Source organism: Mustela nigripes, chromosome 3, assembly GCF_022355385.1.
Source record: "Mustela nigripes isolate SB6536 chromosome 3, MUSNIG.SB6536, whole genome shotgun sequence".
In the NCBI taxonomy this organism is placed as follows: domain Eukaryota; kingdom Metazoa; phylum Chordata; class Mammalia; order Carnivora; family Mustelidae; genus Mustela; species Mustela nigripes.
In genome coordinates this window covers 28,889,270-28,903,044 of record NC_081559.1, presented here as the reverse complement: position 1 = coordinate 28,903,044, position 13,775 = coordinate 28,889,270, and the positions used below count along the sequence as shown (strand labels likewise).

At 58.6% G+C, this 13,775-nt stretch overlaps 1 protein-coding gene across 11 annotated transcripts in view; it reads right to left on the bottom strand.

The window, feature by feature from the left end:
• The window catches only part of SPEG (striated muscle enriched protein kinase), a 55,894-nt gene that overhangs the window by 16,747 nt on the left and 25,372 nt on the right, over positions 1-13,775 (bottom strand). For 8 of the 11 annotated variants that reach the window (XM_059393541.1, XM_059393549.1, XM_059393542.1 and 5 more), the window contains 13 exons: positions 12,965-13,140; positions 12,635-12,723; positions 11,606-11,781; positions 8,826-9,086; positions 7,596-7,754; positions 7,305-7,494; positions 6,990-7,213; positions 4,392-4,511; positions 4,042-4,146; positions 3,227-3,433; positions 2,714-2,837; positions 2,422-2,597; positions 50-162 (listed from right to left, as the gene is read on the bottom strand). In XM_059393541.1, the coding sequence (XP_059249524.1) occupies positions 50-162; positions 2,422-2,597; positions 2,714-2,837; positions 3,227-3,433; positions 4,042-4,146; positions 4,392-4,511; positions 6,990-7,213; positions 7,305-7,494; positions 7,596-7,754; positions 8,826-9,086; positions 11,606-11,781; positions 12,635-12,723; positions 12,965-13,140 (2,120 nt within the window). Of the gene's footprint in view, positions 1-49; positions 163-2,421; positions 2,598-2,713; positions 2,838-3,226; positions 3,434-4,041; positions 4,147-4,391; positions 4,512-6,989; positions 7,231-7,304; positions 7,495-7,595; positions 7,755-8,825; positions 9,087-9,415; positions 10,248-11,605; positions 11,782-12,634; positions 12,724-12,964; positions 13,141-13,775 lie in introns of those variants that run through there. The other 3 variants (XR_009403042.1, XM_059393550.1, XM_059393551.1) reach the window with 3 other exon arrangements.

The following is a 13,775-nucleotide window of genomic DNA, read 5'->3' as shown; positions in this document are numbered from 1 at the left end:
CCCCCCCCCCCCCCCCCCCCCCCCGCCGAGGCCTTTGTCACCCTCTGACCTTGTACCACATGATGTCTGGCAATGGCTTCCCCTCCACCACCACAGCGAAGCGAGCGGTCTCCCCAGCGTCCACCTCCACGTCCTCCATGATGGACTCAAACCGAGGGGCCTCTGAAACACACAGCCCAGGGGAGGGGGTGGGTGGGGAGGGGTGGCAACAACACTGGGATCACGAGGTCCTGTCTTCTCAAGTCCCTCTCCAAGTCCTCCCTCAGCAACCGGCCCAGGCAGAACACCAGCCAGCACCCCACCCCCACTGAGTCCCAAGAACTACCCACCCCTCCGGCCCCCCGTACATCCCTACATGATGTTCTCCAAATCTCAAAAGACCGAAGCCATGGCGTGCAGCCTTGCTTTGTTGGACCCTCCGTGTTCATCTGCCAGCTTTGAAACTAGATTTTTACACACAAAAGAAATCTGGATTTCCTGCCTCTCTGGAAAAATCAGGATTGGGCAAGCCGGAGCCTCTTCCCTCGCTGCATTAATGGGCTGGTGTGGAGTGGCTCGATGCTGCCCCCTATGGGTGATCGCCCTTCTGCATGGCCCTGTCTCTGGCTTTAGGCAGCCCAGGCGGTGCACCTGAATTCAAATCACAAGTGGCACTGCCTCTACCTTGAGGTTTTCTCTCTGAATCCTATTTAAATGTTTAAGCAGGCTTTTACCATCCGGGAGATGGCAAGACCAACAAACAGGTACCGATTCTCAGTTTAGCTCTCCCGCAAGTGACTGTGATTTCATTCTCTAAGCATATCATGCGGTCTTGTTATTTCCTGGCAAAGCGGCTTCTAATTCTCAGGATGGAATTAAATACATATTCCAACGTGCTTTGTGGAGGAAGCAGTGACTTCCCAGCGCCCTGCCTCCTGAGCGTGTTTGAGGAGCTCAGCTTTAAGAGGTGTGGGAGAGTAGCCTGGAGGGATGAGCCAGGCGCTGGGCAGGGACCACCACTCATCCCTGGCATGTAACCTAATTTTACACAGATAAGAGACACTACCGTGGGGACAGATATGGTGGGAAGAAGCCATTCCACGGGTCCTGCCTGGAGACTGGGGTCGGGGGTAGGCACAGGGTCTGCAGTTTATAAGATCCAATCCCAGGCCTGTTCTAGTTCTGGCTGGCTGGGACGCTGTCTGTCTGTCTGTCTCTCTCACTCTCTATTTCCGTCACTGGCCCAGCCAGTCTGGGCTACAGGGCTCTTGGTGGCCAGGGTCTCCCTAAACCCGAGGGCTTTTCCTATATGTGGGAAGAGGAAGGAGTCCTGCTGACGGTATGCTCCAGGAGCAGAGTGGCAGGTTGAGGTGCCAGGAGGTGTGTTGGAGGGGGTGCTGGGGCAGGGAGGAGACAGGGACCCAGACAATTGGTGCCGCCCCCCTCCATCTCCATCAGGGCCAGCAGGGCTCCTCCATCTCTCCCTCACACACCCTGCTGCCACTTCTCTTCTACTTTAAAGATCCCTTCCCACCCCTCTAGGAATCTGGTTTCTAGTTTAGAGGTCGCCGGGGCCGCTCTGTGAGGATGAAAGTACTGGAAGGTTTCAAGCGAACTTGAACGGTTTTTTAAAAGCACCAGCAAAGATGCACTTCTGCACCATAGGATTGCCTGTGCTCCCTAAAATGTCACTTTCTTTGTGTTTGGTCGGAATTGTATCTACTCAGCAGGTAACAGTGTTTAGCTCATGCTGATCTGAAGTTCTGAGTGGCAGTTACATATGTCTAGAGTTAATTAACAAACCAGAAAACAAGACAATTACTACTTAATGCATGCCTCCGATTGAGAGATGACATCTTTAAAGGAAAAATTATACAAAGGGTCCTCACCGCAAAGGTTGGGAGGCTCTGTCAAAAGGGCTTGTGCAAAAGGGTGCACAGGGGCCCCAGATCTGGGGGACAGCTGATCAACGGTGCCCGCTTGGAGCCTTTTCTTTTTGAAATTGACTTGGTCACCCCATGCCTGTTATACTTGAGCTCCTACATCCTGTTGTGTTTAACATAGGATGTTAAGAGCACCCTCTGGCTCTGGAGTCCAGCATGCACCCAGGCTTGAATCCCAGTTCCTTAGGAGGTTGGGGGACCTGGGCCTGTGACCTAGCGTACTTTCTGAGGCTCAGTTTCGTGTTCTGTAAAATGAGGATAACCAACCACATCTCACTGGGTTAACGTAAACATTCCTTGAGGTGATACATGGAAGGTCCTTCATGCTGAGCCTGGCACGTATCAGGTGTCCTCAGTAAACATCTGATGAGTACTATCTCTGTTACTTCCACTAGCCCTGGTATAACAGCCATTTGATGGACAGGTCTGACCGGTGGGCATGAGGAGAGGGTTGTGGGCCTCAGGAGGAGGAGAAGGAAGAAGGCCCGCTGTCACCCACCTGCCAGTTCCAGGGTGACTGAGCAGGCCTGTGTGCCGTGGCGGTTACGGGCTGTGCAGGTGAGGGGCCCTATGTCTCGGTGGCTCACCCGGCAGATCCGAAGACAGTACTGGTCGTCATCTGGCTGGCTCAGCTCATACACCCCTGCCCGTGCCTCTAGGAGGGCCCCTCGGCAGCTAAGGGACACACGACAGGGAGGTCAACCAGGATCCAGCCACAGGGGAGTCAGGCCAGGATGGCCAGAGCTGGACGGCCCCATGTGGGAAGTGAGGCACACCAGGTGGGGCCCCACCTCCTCCAGATGACCTGGGCCTCCACATGGTTGAAGGTGACCGTGATGCTGGCGGGCTGCCCCTCCACCACATACACGACATCTGGCTTGTCCAACACGGCAGGTGCCTCCTCCAGGGGTGGGCCTGGCCAGATGAGAGCGCAGGCTGAAGTCAGACTTGACACCAGGGACTTAGCACACTCTACGTTTTTACCCTCCTAACCACTACCAGAGCTCCATGTTTACAGATGAGGAAGTGATGTTCAAAGAGGTTCAGCAAGTTGTCTAGGACATGCAGCCAGGAAGTGGCGGAGCTGGAACTGCACCCCCCCAACCCCCCGTCCGCTTGTCTGATCCCAGAGCCTCAGCCTCACCCACCTGGTGTGCTGCCATCAGGAGAAAGAAACGCTCGGACTGGCGGAAGTCACTCCCAGACATAGCAGGTCCAGACCAGCCCTTGAGCCTCCACCACCAAGAGCTGGTTCTCCGGCCCTGTAGCCTCCACCCCCACTCCAGAGGGACACCCAGACTCACCACGCTCCAGGAGCTGTGCTGGCTCGGAGGGGGGCGAGGGCTTGCTGCTGCTCTTGATGGTGGTGCTGAGGACCCGGAAGACGTGCTGGACCCCCTTACGCAGCCCCATGGCTGCCCACCCAGGCTCCCGCAAGCCTGTGGCCAGCACTGTCCACTGGTCCGAGCCTAGAACCTGGTGCTGCACAGTGTAGGTCAGGGCGTCTGGGTCTGGGGGGAAAGCAGCTGCTGGAGGTGAGCATTGCTGGGACACCCCCTAGCCCCCCATTCAACTGGCTCAGGACCTAGAAAATCCTCATTAGCCTGCTCTGAGGACCTGCCTCAATTTCTCCTGTTGCTTCTGCCTGCACCAATCCCTGGCCCTCGATCTGCTCTTTCCAACCACTGACCTGGCCAGCCATGCTCAGAGCCAACAATATGCCAGGCATGGGTCCAGCTACAGACACAGAAGGAGAGAGCTTAGCTCATATCCCAATTCCTTGCTATTGCCTGAGGGGGGGAAACTGAGGCACAGCGCAGGAAGAAGTCATGCCCAGGGAAGGGGAGGGCATTCCCAGGATCATGAGCCAAGCACCAGTCCCTCTGAGAAAGGGAATGGGCCGCTCCTTCATGGCCTCTCCTGACACACAGCCATGGCTTTATCCACCTTGAAGAGAAGACTGGCCAAGCAGCTCCTGGCCATGTTCCCAGTGTTCCATGCTTACCCTCCACCAGTACGATCATCTGGGCCTTGCCCCCCAGCCTGGCTCCTTCGGTGCCCCTGCCTGAGCCTGACTACACCCCATCCCCACCCAGGAGCCCCGTGGGGCCTGACGCACCGATGGCCATGTCCAGACCCCTGGGAGGGTTCCACGTGAGCGTGATCATCCTGCCAGTCACAGCCACCACCTGTGGGGCGCCATCTGGGGGGCCTGGAACCACATCTGAAAGCCACAGGTCGGGAGTCTGCCATGTTCCTCAGGGCCCCATGGCTCTGCAGGTTCACCAGGCCTCGGGATGGTGGGCCAGGGACTGGAGGCACAGCCACAGTGCGGGGGGCAAGGCCAGACAGCTCCCCGGGGTCCAAGGGTAAGGGAGCCGGGGTGGAGGCCCTGCCCTCACCCAGGCCTCTGGGGAGGGCCAGTGGCTAGGCTGCAGATATAGCAGACCAGGAAGACGTGAGCCTCACCTGTGACATAGAGGTGAGCATAGCACGCAGCTTTGCCCAGCTTGTTGGCGATGACACTCTTGTAGACGCCGGCATGCTGAGGTCCCACAGCAGGGAACACCAGGCGATGGACATCCCTGTCTGGGGGGTGGGGGACACAATGATACTGGGCCTGAGCCAGGAGGATACTGGGTGGGCCCATGTCCCCAGAGGCCTGGCCCTTTACTCCTTACTGGCTGTAGGGGGCAGACGAGGGGGCAAGAGTGGGGCAGATGGCAAGAAGCGTGTCCACCTCACAGCAAAGCCAAAGTCCAGGCTGCCAAGGCTATACCTGCAGGCACGTCCCTTCTTGCCTGTCCCTCCAATGACTTCTCATGCTCCGCCCACACTGATTCTGCCTCCGAGCTCCTGTCCCGTTGACAGCCCCTCATCTCTGCATCTCTGGCGTTCACATCTCGGCATCAAAGTACTGACCGGATTTTGTCCCTAAGGCCCCTCCGCCAGTCCCCTCTCCATCCCCATGGCTGCTGTTGTCCCCCCTAAAGCTCAGCGCCCATGACCGACCTCCACCAGTGCAGTCCACACTCCGCCAATGGCCCCACATGTTACCCCTCGACCTGGAAACCTTTAAGGTGCCCCCTGCATGTGGGCTAGCATCCAGAGCCTCAGCCCAAGAGCCCATCCAGCCCCGTCTCCTGCCCTTCCTCCTGTGATTCCTCCAACCCCGACAAGCCTTCAGGGTCCTGCACACACACAGAAGTTCCATCTTCAGGCTTTTGCTCACAAAATTCCTCCCTTCTGGACTCTTCCTCTCCTACCTAAGGCCTTCTCCTTCAAGTCACAGTTCAAGCAAGTGCCAGCCTGGGAGGACTTCTTTGTACCCCCATCCCTGACTGCCTCCCCAGGACCTCCAGCGCCAGGCCCACACTGCATGGGGCAGCCCTCCCTTTCTACTCGCGTGTGCCATGGCTGCTTAAAGACAGAGCCGACATGTCCCGTCAGGCCCGAACCCTGATGCCTTACACGTAGTCAGTGCTAAGGATGTTATATTACAAATGATAATAGGAGTTGTCTGTTCTGGGCCCAGGGAACGCCAGCTACTAGATGTACGGTTTTTTCCCCATAATCCTTTCAACAACCCTGCAAAATTATCCTCATTTTACCAATGAGATCAGAGACATTAATGGACTTGTCCAAGGCGACACAGCTAATAAATGATGGGAGCCATGCCTTGAACTTGCTTCCCTCTGCTTCTGAACTTCCCTCTCCATGCTGTGATCCCTGAATGATGATAAGGAGGCCATCTCAGGCGGGGATGTGAAGGGGAAGAGGCTGGCCTGTCCTCCTGCACGTCACAACCATCCCCAAACACCCCTCCCTTCTCTGACCGGTTATCTCCCCATGGAACAGTCACCCATTCATTTATCTCTGCTGACACTATTTATAAAGGAAGACAGACCAGAGGCTGCCACCGACCCCAGATACAGAGAGGAGCGGGGACGCCAGCTCAGGCTCCCGAGACAGACACCCGACCTGGGCCTCAAGCAGAATGAGACAGGAAGCCTGTGGTCTGAGCAGACAGCCCGAGGTGGTGGTGATGGTGGCGGTGGTGCGGTGGTGGCGGTGGCCAGGGGACAGGTCAGAGCCACAGAGCTGACTCTGGAGAATGGGGTGGGGACATGGGGGGCAGGGGTCGGTAGCGTGCTTAGGAGGTAGCCTCAGAGTCAAAGGGGCTGTTCCTGACTTCGGGTAAGTCCCCATCCCTGTGTAAGTCTCTGTTTTCCTGTTTGCAAACACGGGTACCAGTCGCTGCCCTCCAGGCCCTTGATGAGGAAGCTGAGCACGGGCCTGGCACTCACACAGTGTTTGAGAGAGGGGAGTTTTGCTGCACTGCAGCTGTAAGAGGAACCTATCTCGAGACTCAGATTCCTTCGAGGATGGAACTGAGACGCTCCCAAGAGAAACAGCCCCAGGCGGAAAGCACAGGGTCCTGAATCCGGTCCTCTGTGCTCCTCCCCTGGCTCCTTTTCTTTACCCGCTGTTCTTAACAACCCTGGCCTAGCAGCCTCTCAAAGCCAGACACTGCCCAGGCTGGCCTTTTCACCGAAACTTCTCAAGGAGGGCGTGAAGAGCCCTGCTTTATGAACAAGCAGCCACAACAGCAGTAACAAGAAGATGAGCGGTCGCTGACTACTCGCTATTCACCAGGCCCCCCTTAGATGCTTTGTGTGTATTAACCGATTTCATCCTTATGGTGAGCCTATTGCAGATAAGCTTGCAAATATGGGGAATAGATTGCAGATATGGGGAAACCGAGGCACCGAGGGGTTCCGTAACCTTGCCCTTGTGCTACTGCTGCTGGTCAGCAGCAAGTTGTACACCCGTCCAGTATGTGCTAAGGGGGACACCCAGGCCTGGAGCGGCGACTCCACCGACAAGGCTGTGCAGCTCGAAGAAGGAGACCCTGACTGCACAGCCCCTCTGCGCCCCCTCCCACAGGCACCCTGCCCTCGCGCAGGCTAGAGAAGGAAGGCTCGAAGGCAGGGAGAGCATGAAGGCACCACGAACAAAGAGGGTGCCGGAGGGGATGCTCCCCAGGGTCCCTCCCTGAACACATACACTGCATCATGCGCCGGTCGTCGCTGCTCTGGATGCGGTGGCCATTGTGGAACCAGCTGATAGTGGGGTAGGGCAGGCCAGTCACCTGGCACTCCAGCATGGCCTCCTTGGCCAGGCCCACCTCCAGATCCTGTAGTGGCCGCAGGAAGTCGGGCATGGACAGCCGCTCCAGCTCACCCTGCTCTGGCTCCTCAGGGATAGATGGCATCTTCTCTAGCTTCGAGCTGGAAGAACGACACGGCTGCCCAGAGGTCTCCCACCACAGGACCTGGGCACCGCAGAGGCCGCATTGGCTTCCCCAGGAGCACCCCCTACCTGGGGCCGGTGGCGGCCGTCCGGGGTTCCTCCACATAGAGCTGGGCCGAGCACTGGGCCTGGCCGTGCGTGTTGGTCGCACTGACCGCATACAGCCCCTCGTCCTCACTGCCCACGTGGGCGATGTGCAGGGAGTGCAAACCTCCATCCTGCCGCAGCCGCAAGTTCTCACTCTCCTCCACCTGGCGGCCTGGGGGAGGACGGGGCGGGAGTGCTGAGCAGGCTCAGCCAGGGGCCCGGGGCCTCTGGACCTGAGGGCTCCCCACACATCTGCAGGGTGGAGGGCCGTACCAAAATGAGTCCAGGTGACCGACGGGGGCGGGCTGCCGCTGATCTTGCAGTCGAAGCGGGCCGCGCGGCCCTCCAGCACCTCCACGTCCTCCAGCAGCCGAGTGAACAGGGGCGCCAGCGAGGGCCGCACGGTCAGTCGGGCGCTGCAGGTCAGCTCATCTAGTGGAGAGGGGGCAGCGCTGTGGCAGGGAAGGCCACAGAGCCCCAAGCACCCCAACCCGAAGGGCCCACCCGCATACCGGGCAGGGACGGGGACCTGCGCTCAGAGCTGGGAATGAACACAGCCCAGCAAGGTCCCCAGACACTGGAGCAGCGAGGCAGTGGGGGAGACCCTAAGATCTGGCTTTCTCAGGAGGGTAGAGGTTGGCAAGGGTGGGTGGCAGGGAAGCCATGGCTGCCGGGACCACCACAGGGGGCCCTCCTCATCGCCCCTTGCCCAGTCAGGATGGAGCTCAGCTGGGCTCTAAGAGAGAGGTCTGGAAGCCAAACCCAGTTCCTCCTCCTCCACACCTTTACCTTGCCCTTGGGGAAGCTTTCTTCTGTACCTGGCTGGGGCCCACACTCCGTCCCTCCCATCCCAGACCCAGAGCAATGTTCCTTGGCCCTAAGACACCAGCCCACAAGAAGTCTTCTGGGGCAAATGAGAGCCCCTTCCACTGCCCTGATCCTCTCCTGCTTGCAAAGGCTTCCAGTGTCACCTTAGGCACTCATCACCACGCGCTGGGGAGGCATGATCTCTGCTTTTCAAAGGAGGACGGGGACCAGGTCAGAGATGTCATTTATAATAGTAATGGCTGTCATTTATAACGCCACCCTTTGCCGGGCTTGTGGTGTACTTCGCGCATGACACACATTAGCTCATTAATCCCACTGGTCCCCCTACACAGGAGCTTGTCTCACAATCCCTTTTTCCAGACAAAGAGTCTGAAGCTCAGAGAGATGAAGTGACTTGTCCAAAGTCATGTGGCTGTCTGTGGCAGGGCGGGAACTGGAACCCAAGTCCGGGTGGGCTGGCTAGACCACAAAAGACTGGCTATCTCTGGGGTCACCAGTTCGCAGGGACATGGGAGGAGGCGCGCTGTGCCAGAGGCCACTCCCCAGGCAGATTCTACCCACACAGGTGCACTGCCTTATCTTGTTTAGCTCCCCCGCTCCCACCCCTCCAGCCCCCAACCTGCGGCTCTCGGGGGGGGCCCCCCCAGCAGCCCCAGGGCCCAAGAGCGCAGTTACCTTTGGCTGTGCTGAGCTTGCAGGTGTAGACGCCGCTGTCATCCTCATGCACAGACGTGAGCAGCAGCTTGCATTTCCGGCCATCGAAATGCATCTTGCACTTGAGAAGGGCTGGCTGCAGCAGGCGGCCTCGGCAGAGCCAGTCAACCTCCACATCGGCAGGACCCGCCACCAGGCACTCAAACAGCGCCATCTCCCCGGCCCCCACGTCCACGTCCTGCAGGGGGGCCAGCACGGCCAAGGACCGGCTTTCAGGGTGTGCTGGCGGGGGGGGAAGCGGCCACAGGGGGCACGCATGGAACAGAGACACAACGGGGCAAGGGAGACATACACACGCACACACAAAGAGACAGACAGATACAGAGAGAGAGATGCGTTTTGTTCCTTTGGAGACAGGGAAAGCCCGCCTGCCCGGCCAGCCCAGCAAAGAGCTCCAGAGCCTGGCTTCAGGAGGGCCATCCAAGCTGGGCCAGGGAGGGTGAACTCAGGGGAAACAGGAAGGACTCGAGGGCAGGGAATCTGAGAGGGCCACGTAGGGGCAGAGACGGCGGCGGAAAAAAAAAAAACAAAACACAGCACACCAGCTGGGTACAAACTGGACTTTATTTGAGCTAAGAAACAGCTTTGTTCAAATGTCTTCACACCCACGACAACAGGCCCTTACTCTTTGGCCAACCCTGGCTAACACCCTCATTCCCAGACAGAGCATCCTGGGCCCTGACAGTGAACAGGGGAGTCCCAGATGAGCCCTGAACCTGCCCAGAGCGGGACTGGGTCAGGCCTCCTCATCAGCGTAGGGCCTGAGGGCCTCTGGCTTTTAGTGTCTTGTGAAACAGAAAGCGTTGTGCCATCTGAAACCCGTTTCTGGAATGGTGAGTGCCCGGTCCCCTGCATCATGAGCCCCTTGTCAACAGCCTCCTGCCTCTCTAGGCCCCTCCAGCCTGTGGGTGCTCTGCCCTGTCCTCTCCCGCCCTGCCTCTGCGCACATCGGCTCCGACGCATCCTTCCCTGACTGTCACAGACACACAGACAGACAGATAGACAGACAGGGCCTGCAGCAGCGGTAGCACATGCGCTCGCTGGGTGCTCCCCTGCAGGGAGAGACTGGGGGTGGGGGGAGTCTTCATAGCCCTCCTGGCAGCCCCTTGCTGGCACTCAGTCCATGTGGGGGCTCCCAGCCCGCCCAGCCCTATGTCCACTTGGGGAGGAAGGGTCCCTAGGGGCCCACGGGCTATCCCAGGATGCTGCACAAGGTGGGGAGGGGATGGAATGGGAGGCTGGGACAGGGTCCGGGCCGGCGGGCCGGCAGGGCCTGTGGGCAGGAGGCAGTGAAACACAGCGAGGTCCGAGAGGTGCCTGAGACAGGGGCGCAGCTCGGAGGGCAGCGGGGGGGAGCGCAGGCGGCCCCCTGAGCTCACTCGCCTGTGTACAGACAAAAACCTCAGTCAGCAAGCGGCAGGTTAGTGCAGCACGCGCACACGCACGCACACGCATGCCACGCAGACCTGGCTAGGGCCCCTCTGCATGGAGAGTGGTCTCTAAAATGGCCAGGGCACCCTGCCACTCTCAGATCCCCCTACATCAGCCTGGGGATAAGGGGCCAGCAGCCAGCCAGAGGCTGGGAGGGTCTCTGGGGTTCCTGGACAGGCAGAGGCCATGGGCAACCAGGGAAAGGGTATCCACAGGCATCAGGGCACCCAAAGCCTAGGGGATGTCAGAAGGAACCCCAAAGAAAGAAGCACCGAGACACGGGTTAACACAGAGAAGCGAGGCAGAGCCAGACCCTGGAGGGGAAGGAAGAGGCCAGGGAATGGGGGCCAGATACGGATATAGGGAGAGCTGAAGGTTTCAGAAACCAAGGAAGTGGCAGCCCCAAGAATGGGAGGCACTGGGCAGGTGACTAAGGCAGGCAGTGCCCAGTGGAGGTGACCATGACCGTGAGAGTCGGAGCTCCAGCAGGGGCTAGAGGTATCTATCTGCAAAGCTCTCCGAGCTGGCCTCTACCAGGAAGGGAGGGATGATGGCTGAGTGTGGAGCTAAGGAGGGGCTCCCAGCCCTGAGCTGCTCACAGGGAAGGGGGAAGTAGAAGGCGAGGTTGATGACCAGCCCTAGGGAGGAAAACCACCAGTCCCCCAAGGGCAGCCTGGCCGAGGCCTGCCTGCTATCTGCCTGAAAGGTCTGCTGCCCTTCTGCCCCGAATCCGGGGGCCCAGCCCTCTCCACATTCCACGGTCCTGCTCACCCTGGCACCCCTAGGGTCCCTCCAGTGCTTCAAGCCCAAGTCACCCCAAGGGCCCCTCCGAACGGGTCCAGCTATCAGACTCTCCCCACGGCCCCCTCCAACCACAACGCTTCTGCACAGCAATGGGATGGGTAGGAGGGCAAAGGGGCAATAGAGGAGAGCAGGGTGGGTGTGAGGGAGGAGCCTGGAAAGGGCAAAGTGATAAAAGCTTGGAAGAGGATGGGGAGGGGTCAGCTGGTGGTAAGAAGCAGGGTCTCTCTCTGGGGCTAGCATCAGGGACAGGTGTGACTGAGCACAGGAAAGGCCATACTGTGTAGTAGGCTGAGCAATGAACTTGCTATGTGGCCTTGAGCAAGTCCCTTCCCCTCTCTGTGCCTCAGTTTTCTCAGCTACCATAGAAGCAACCAACTGTGGGATCTCTAAGGCCTGTTGTGACATCCTCCATCTGAGGTTCTGTCAAAGTTGGCACCTGAGCAGGGATGTGGCCAGGGCTAGGGTGGTGGGGGTCGGGGGGTTCATGGAGAGTGGGAGGCACTCACCTCTGACCTCCAGGCGGGCCTCACACTGCCGGGCGCCATACTCGTTGACTGCTTTGCAAGTGTAGAAGCCAGCATCGGCCCGCTCGGCCGCCAGGATCCGCAGCCGGCACAGCCCACCCTCTGCCTCCTCGGCGAAACGCCGCTGGTCTGGGCGCACAGGCTGCCGGTTTCTCAGCCTGTCGGAGGGACAGGAACTCACTCTGGGGGCCCAGGCCCTGACCTGCCCCTACAGGCATCTCACATCATCTACCCCCTTCCCAGATCTGTCCTCTGGGCTACAGGGCCAAGTTTTCACCCTCACTCTGCCATCCCAGACCTCCACCAGCAATTTCCAGAACACCTCTGCCTACTGGGAACTTGCCCTTCTTGGAACCTAACCACAACTATTCAGCTCTTAATAGTTCTGAAACGTTTTTATTTTTATCTATTTATTTTATCTTTGTGTTTTATTTTTATTTTCTATAATAAACAGTTTTCCCACTTCCTGAAAGGGATGAGAAATAACTTATAATGTTAAAAAAAAAATCATACACGGCACTGGCCAATCAATGACAAATGAAAACTCAGGGACCTAAACTACTAAGAACCTAAGCAAACAGGAATCAGGGTCCCAGGCACCCGGGATAAAGCACTGTAGCCTTCAGCCCCCGGCTTTGGCAGCGCAGAAACAAACTGTTATGCCTGGGCCTAGCACAGGGCTGGGTGCAGAGCAGGCCTCAAAAATCACAGGGCTGTCGCCTGATGGGGGTGCCCGAGGGCAGCCTCCTGTGAGAGATGACTCCGCCCATTCATCCTCAGCAGGACAGCCGGGAGACCTTTTGTTACCCAACCCTCCCCCCCACCCCCACCAAGAAGGAGAAACCCTGAATGAGCCTGAACAATGGGGCGGGGGCATGTTCAGGGACCGGCACCACTGGACCTGGGATGAGACCTCTGGGCAGGTCACAGGCAAGTCCACAAATGGCCCCCTGCCCTCTAACCAGAGGCCAGGCCTCAGTGGAAGAAGCTTGCAGGGGTGCTGCTACTCACCAGGAAACCACTGGTTTCGGCTCCCCCAGTACACGGATGCTCATGGTGACATCTTGGCCTTCTCTTACTGACTGGTCCATAAGTGAGACCTGAAGGGGACCCCAAAGTGTCAAGGGAGATATTCAGGGTCCAGCTGTGGCTCCCGGGGGCCAGAGGATTCTGCGACAGAGGCCTATTCCACACTGGGCTGACTGAGGCTGGCTCCATATCAGAAGGGTTAATGGGGCCAAACTCTAGGTCTTGTTAGAACCTGGTGGGACCCCAAGAACAAGGGCCCACATGAAGGAATGGGGGTGCCCAAGGGCTGGGTTCTGGCCTCAGGAGTCTGACCTTGAAAGTGGGGGGTGCTTTGGAGCCAGTGTCAGAGGAGCGGCGGTTCTGGCTGGGACTGAGCTTCATGGTGGGGGTGTGGGGCCAGGTCTCTCCAGGCTCCGGAAACTCCTCTGGGGGGCTCAGGTATTCCTCGTCAGAGGTGATGGGGCTGCTGAAAGGTGACGTGGACCCGCCTGGAAAAGAGAGAAAGGAGAGACAGTGGCAAAGAGAGAGACTCCAGGGGAGGAAGGGGGGACAGAGAGAATGACACAGCTAGAGAGATCAGCCCCAGATCAACGACCTGATAAGGTCTGGAATGTTTCACACAGCCTAGGTAGGAGGAAGACCAGTCCTGCCCTGACTTTACTTCTTGGGGCTCCTACTTGCGTGCTGTGTGACCTCGCTCAGATGTCTCCTGTCCCCAAGCCCCTAAATCCTGCTCTGCCCCAGACTCTCCTAACGCTGATACTGTTGAAACCCCTGAGTAGGAAAACCATAGCAAATAGCCTGGGAGAAGGGGTTCAAGTGGCAGAGGGCCTGGGCCTGCTGGGAGACCTGAAATTCTACTGGAGCAGGGAACCCACATTCCTGGCATGGAACTGCAAGCTTCTAACGCAGATGGTCCCCAGAGTGGTACAGCCCGGGCACCCGTCTCTTGGGTGAGCTGGGCCTGGTGCAGAGGAACACACACCTCAGACAAGCCCCAACCCGGCAGTGCCAGGGCCAGTGAGGTGGCACCGTCCAGCCCGCCCTTCCCCCTCTCCCTTCTCAGCTTCCTGCCCCAGATACCCCAGGGGCACCTGTTGGCCCCAGCCCTAGAACACGGACC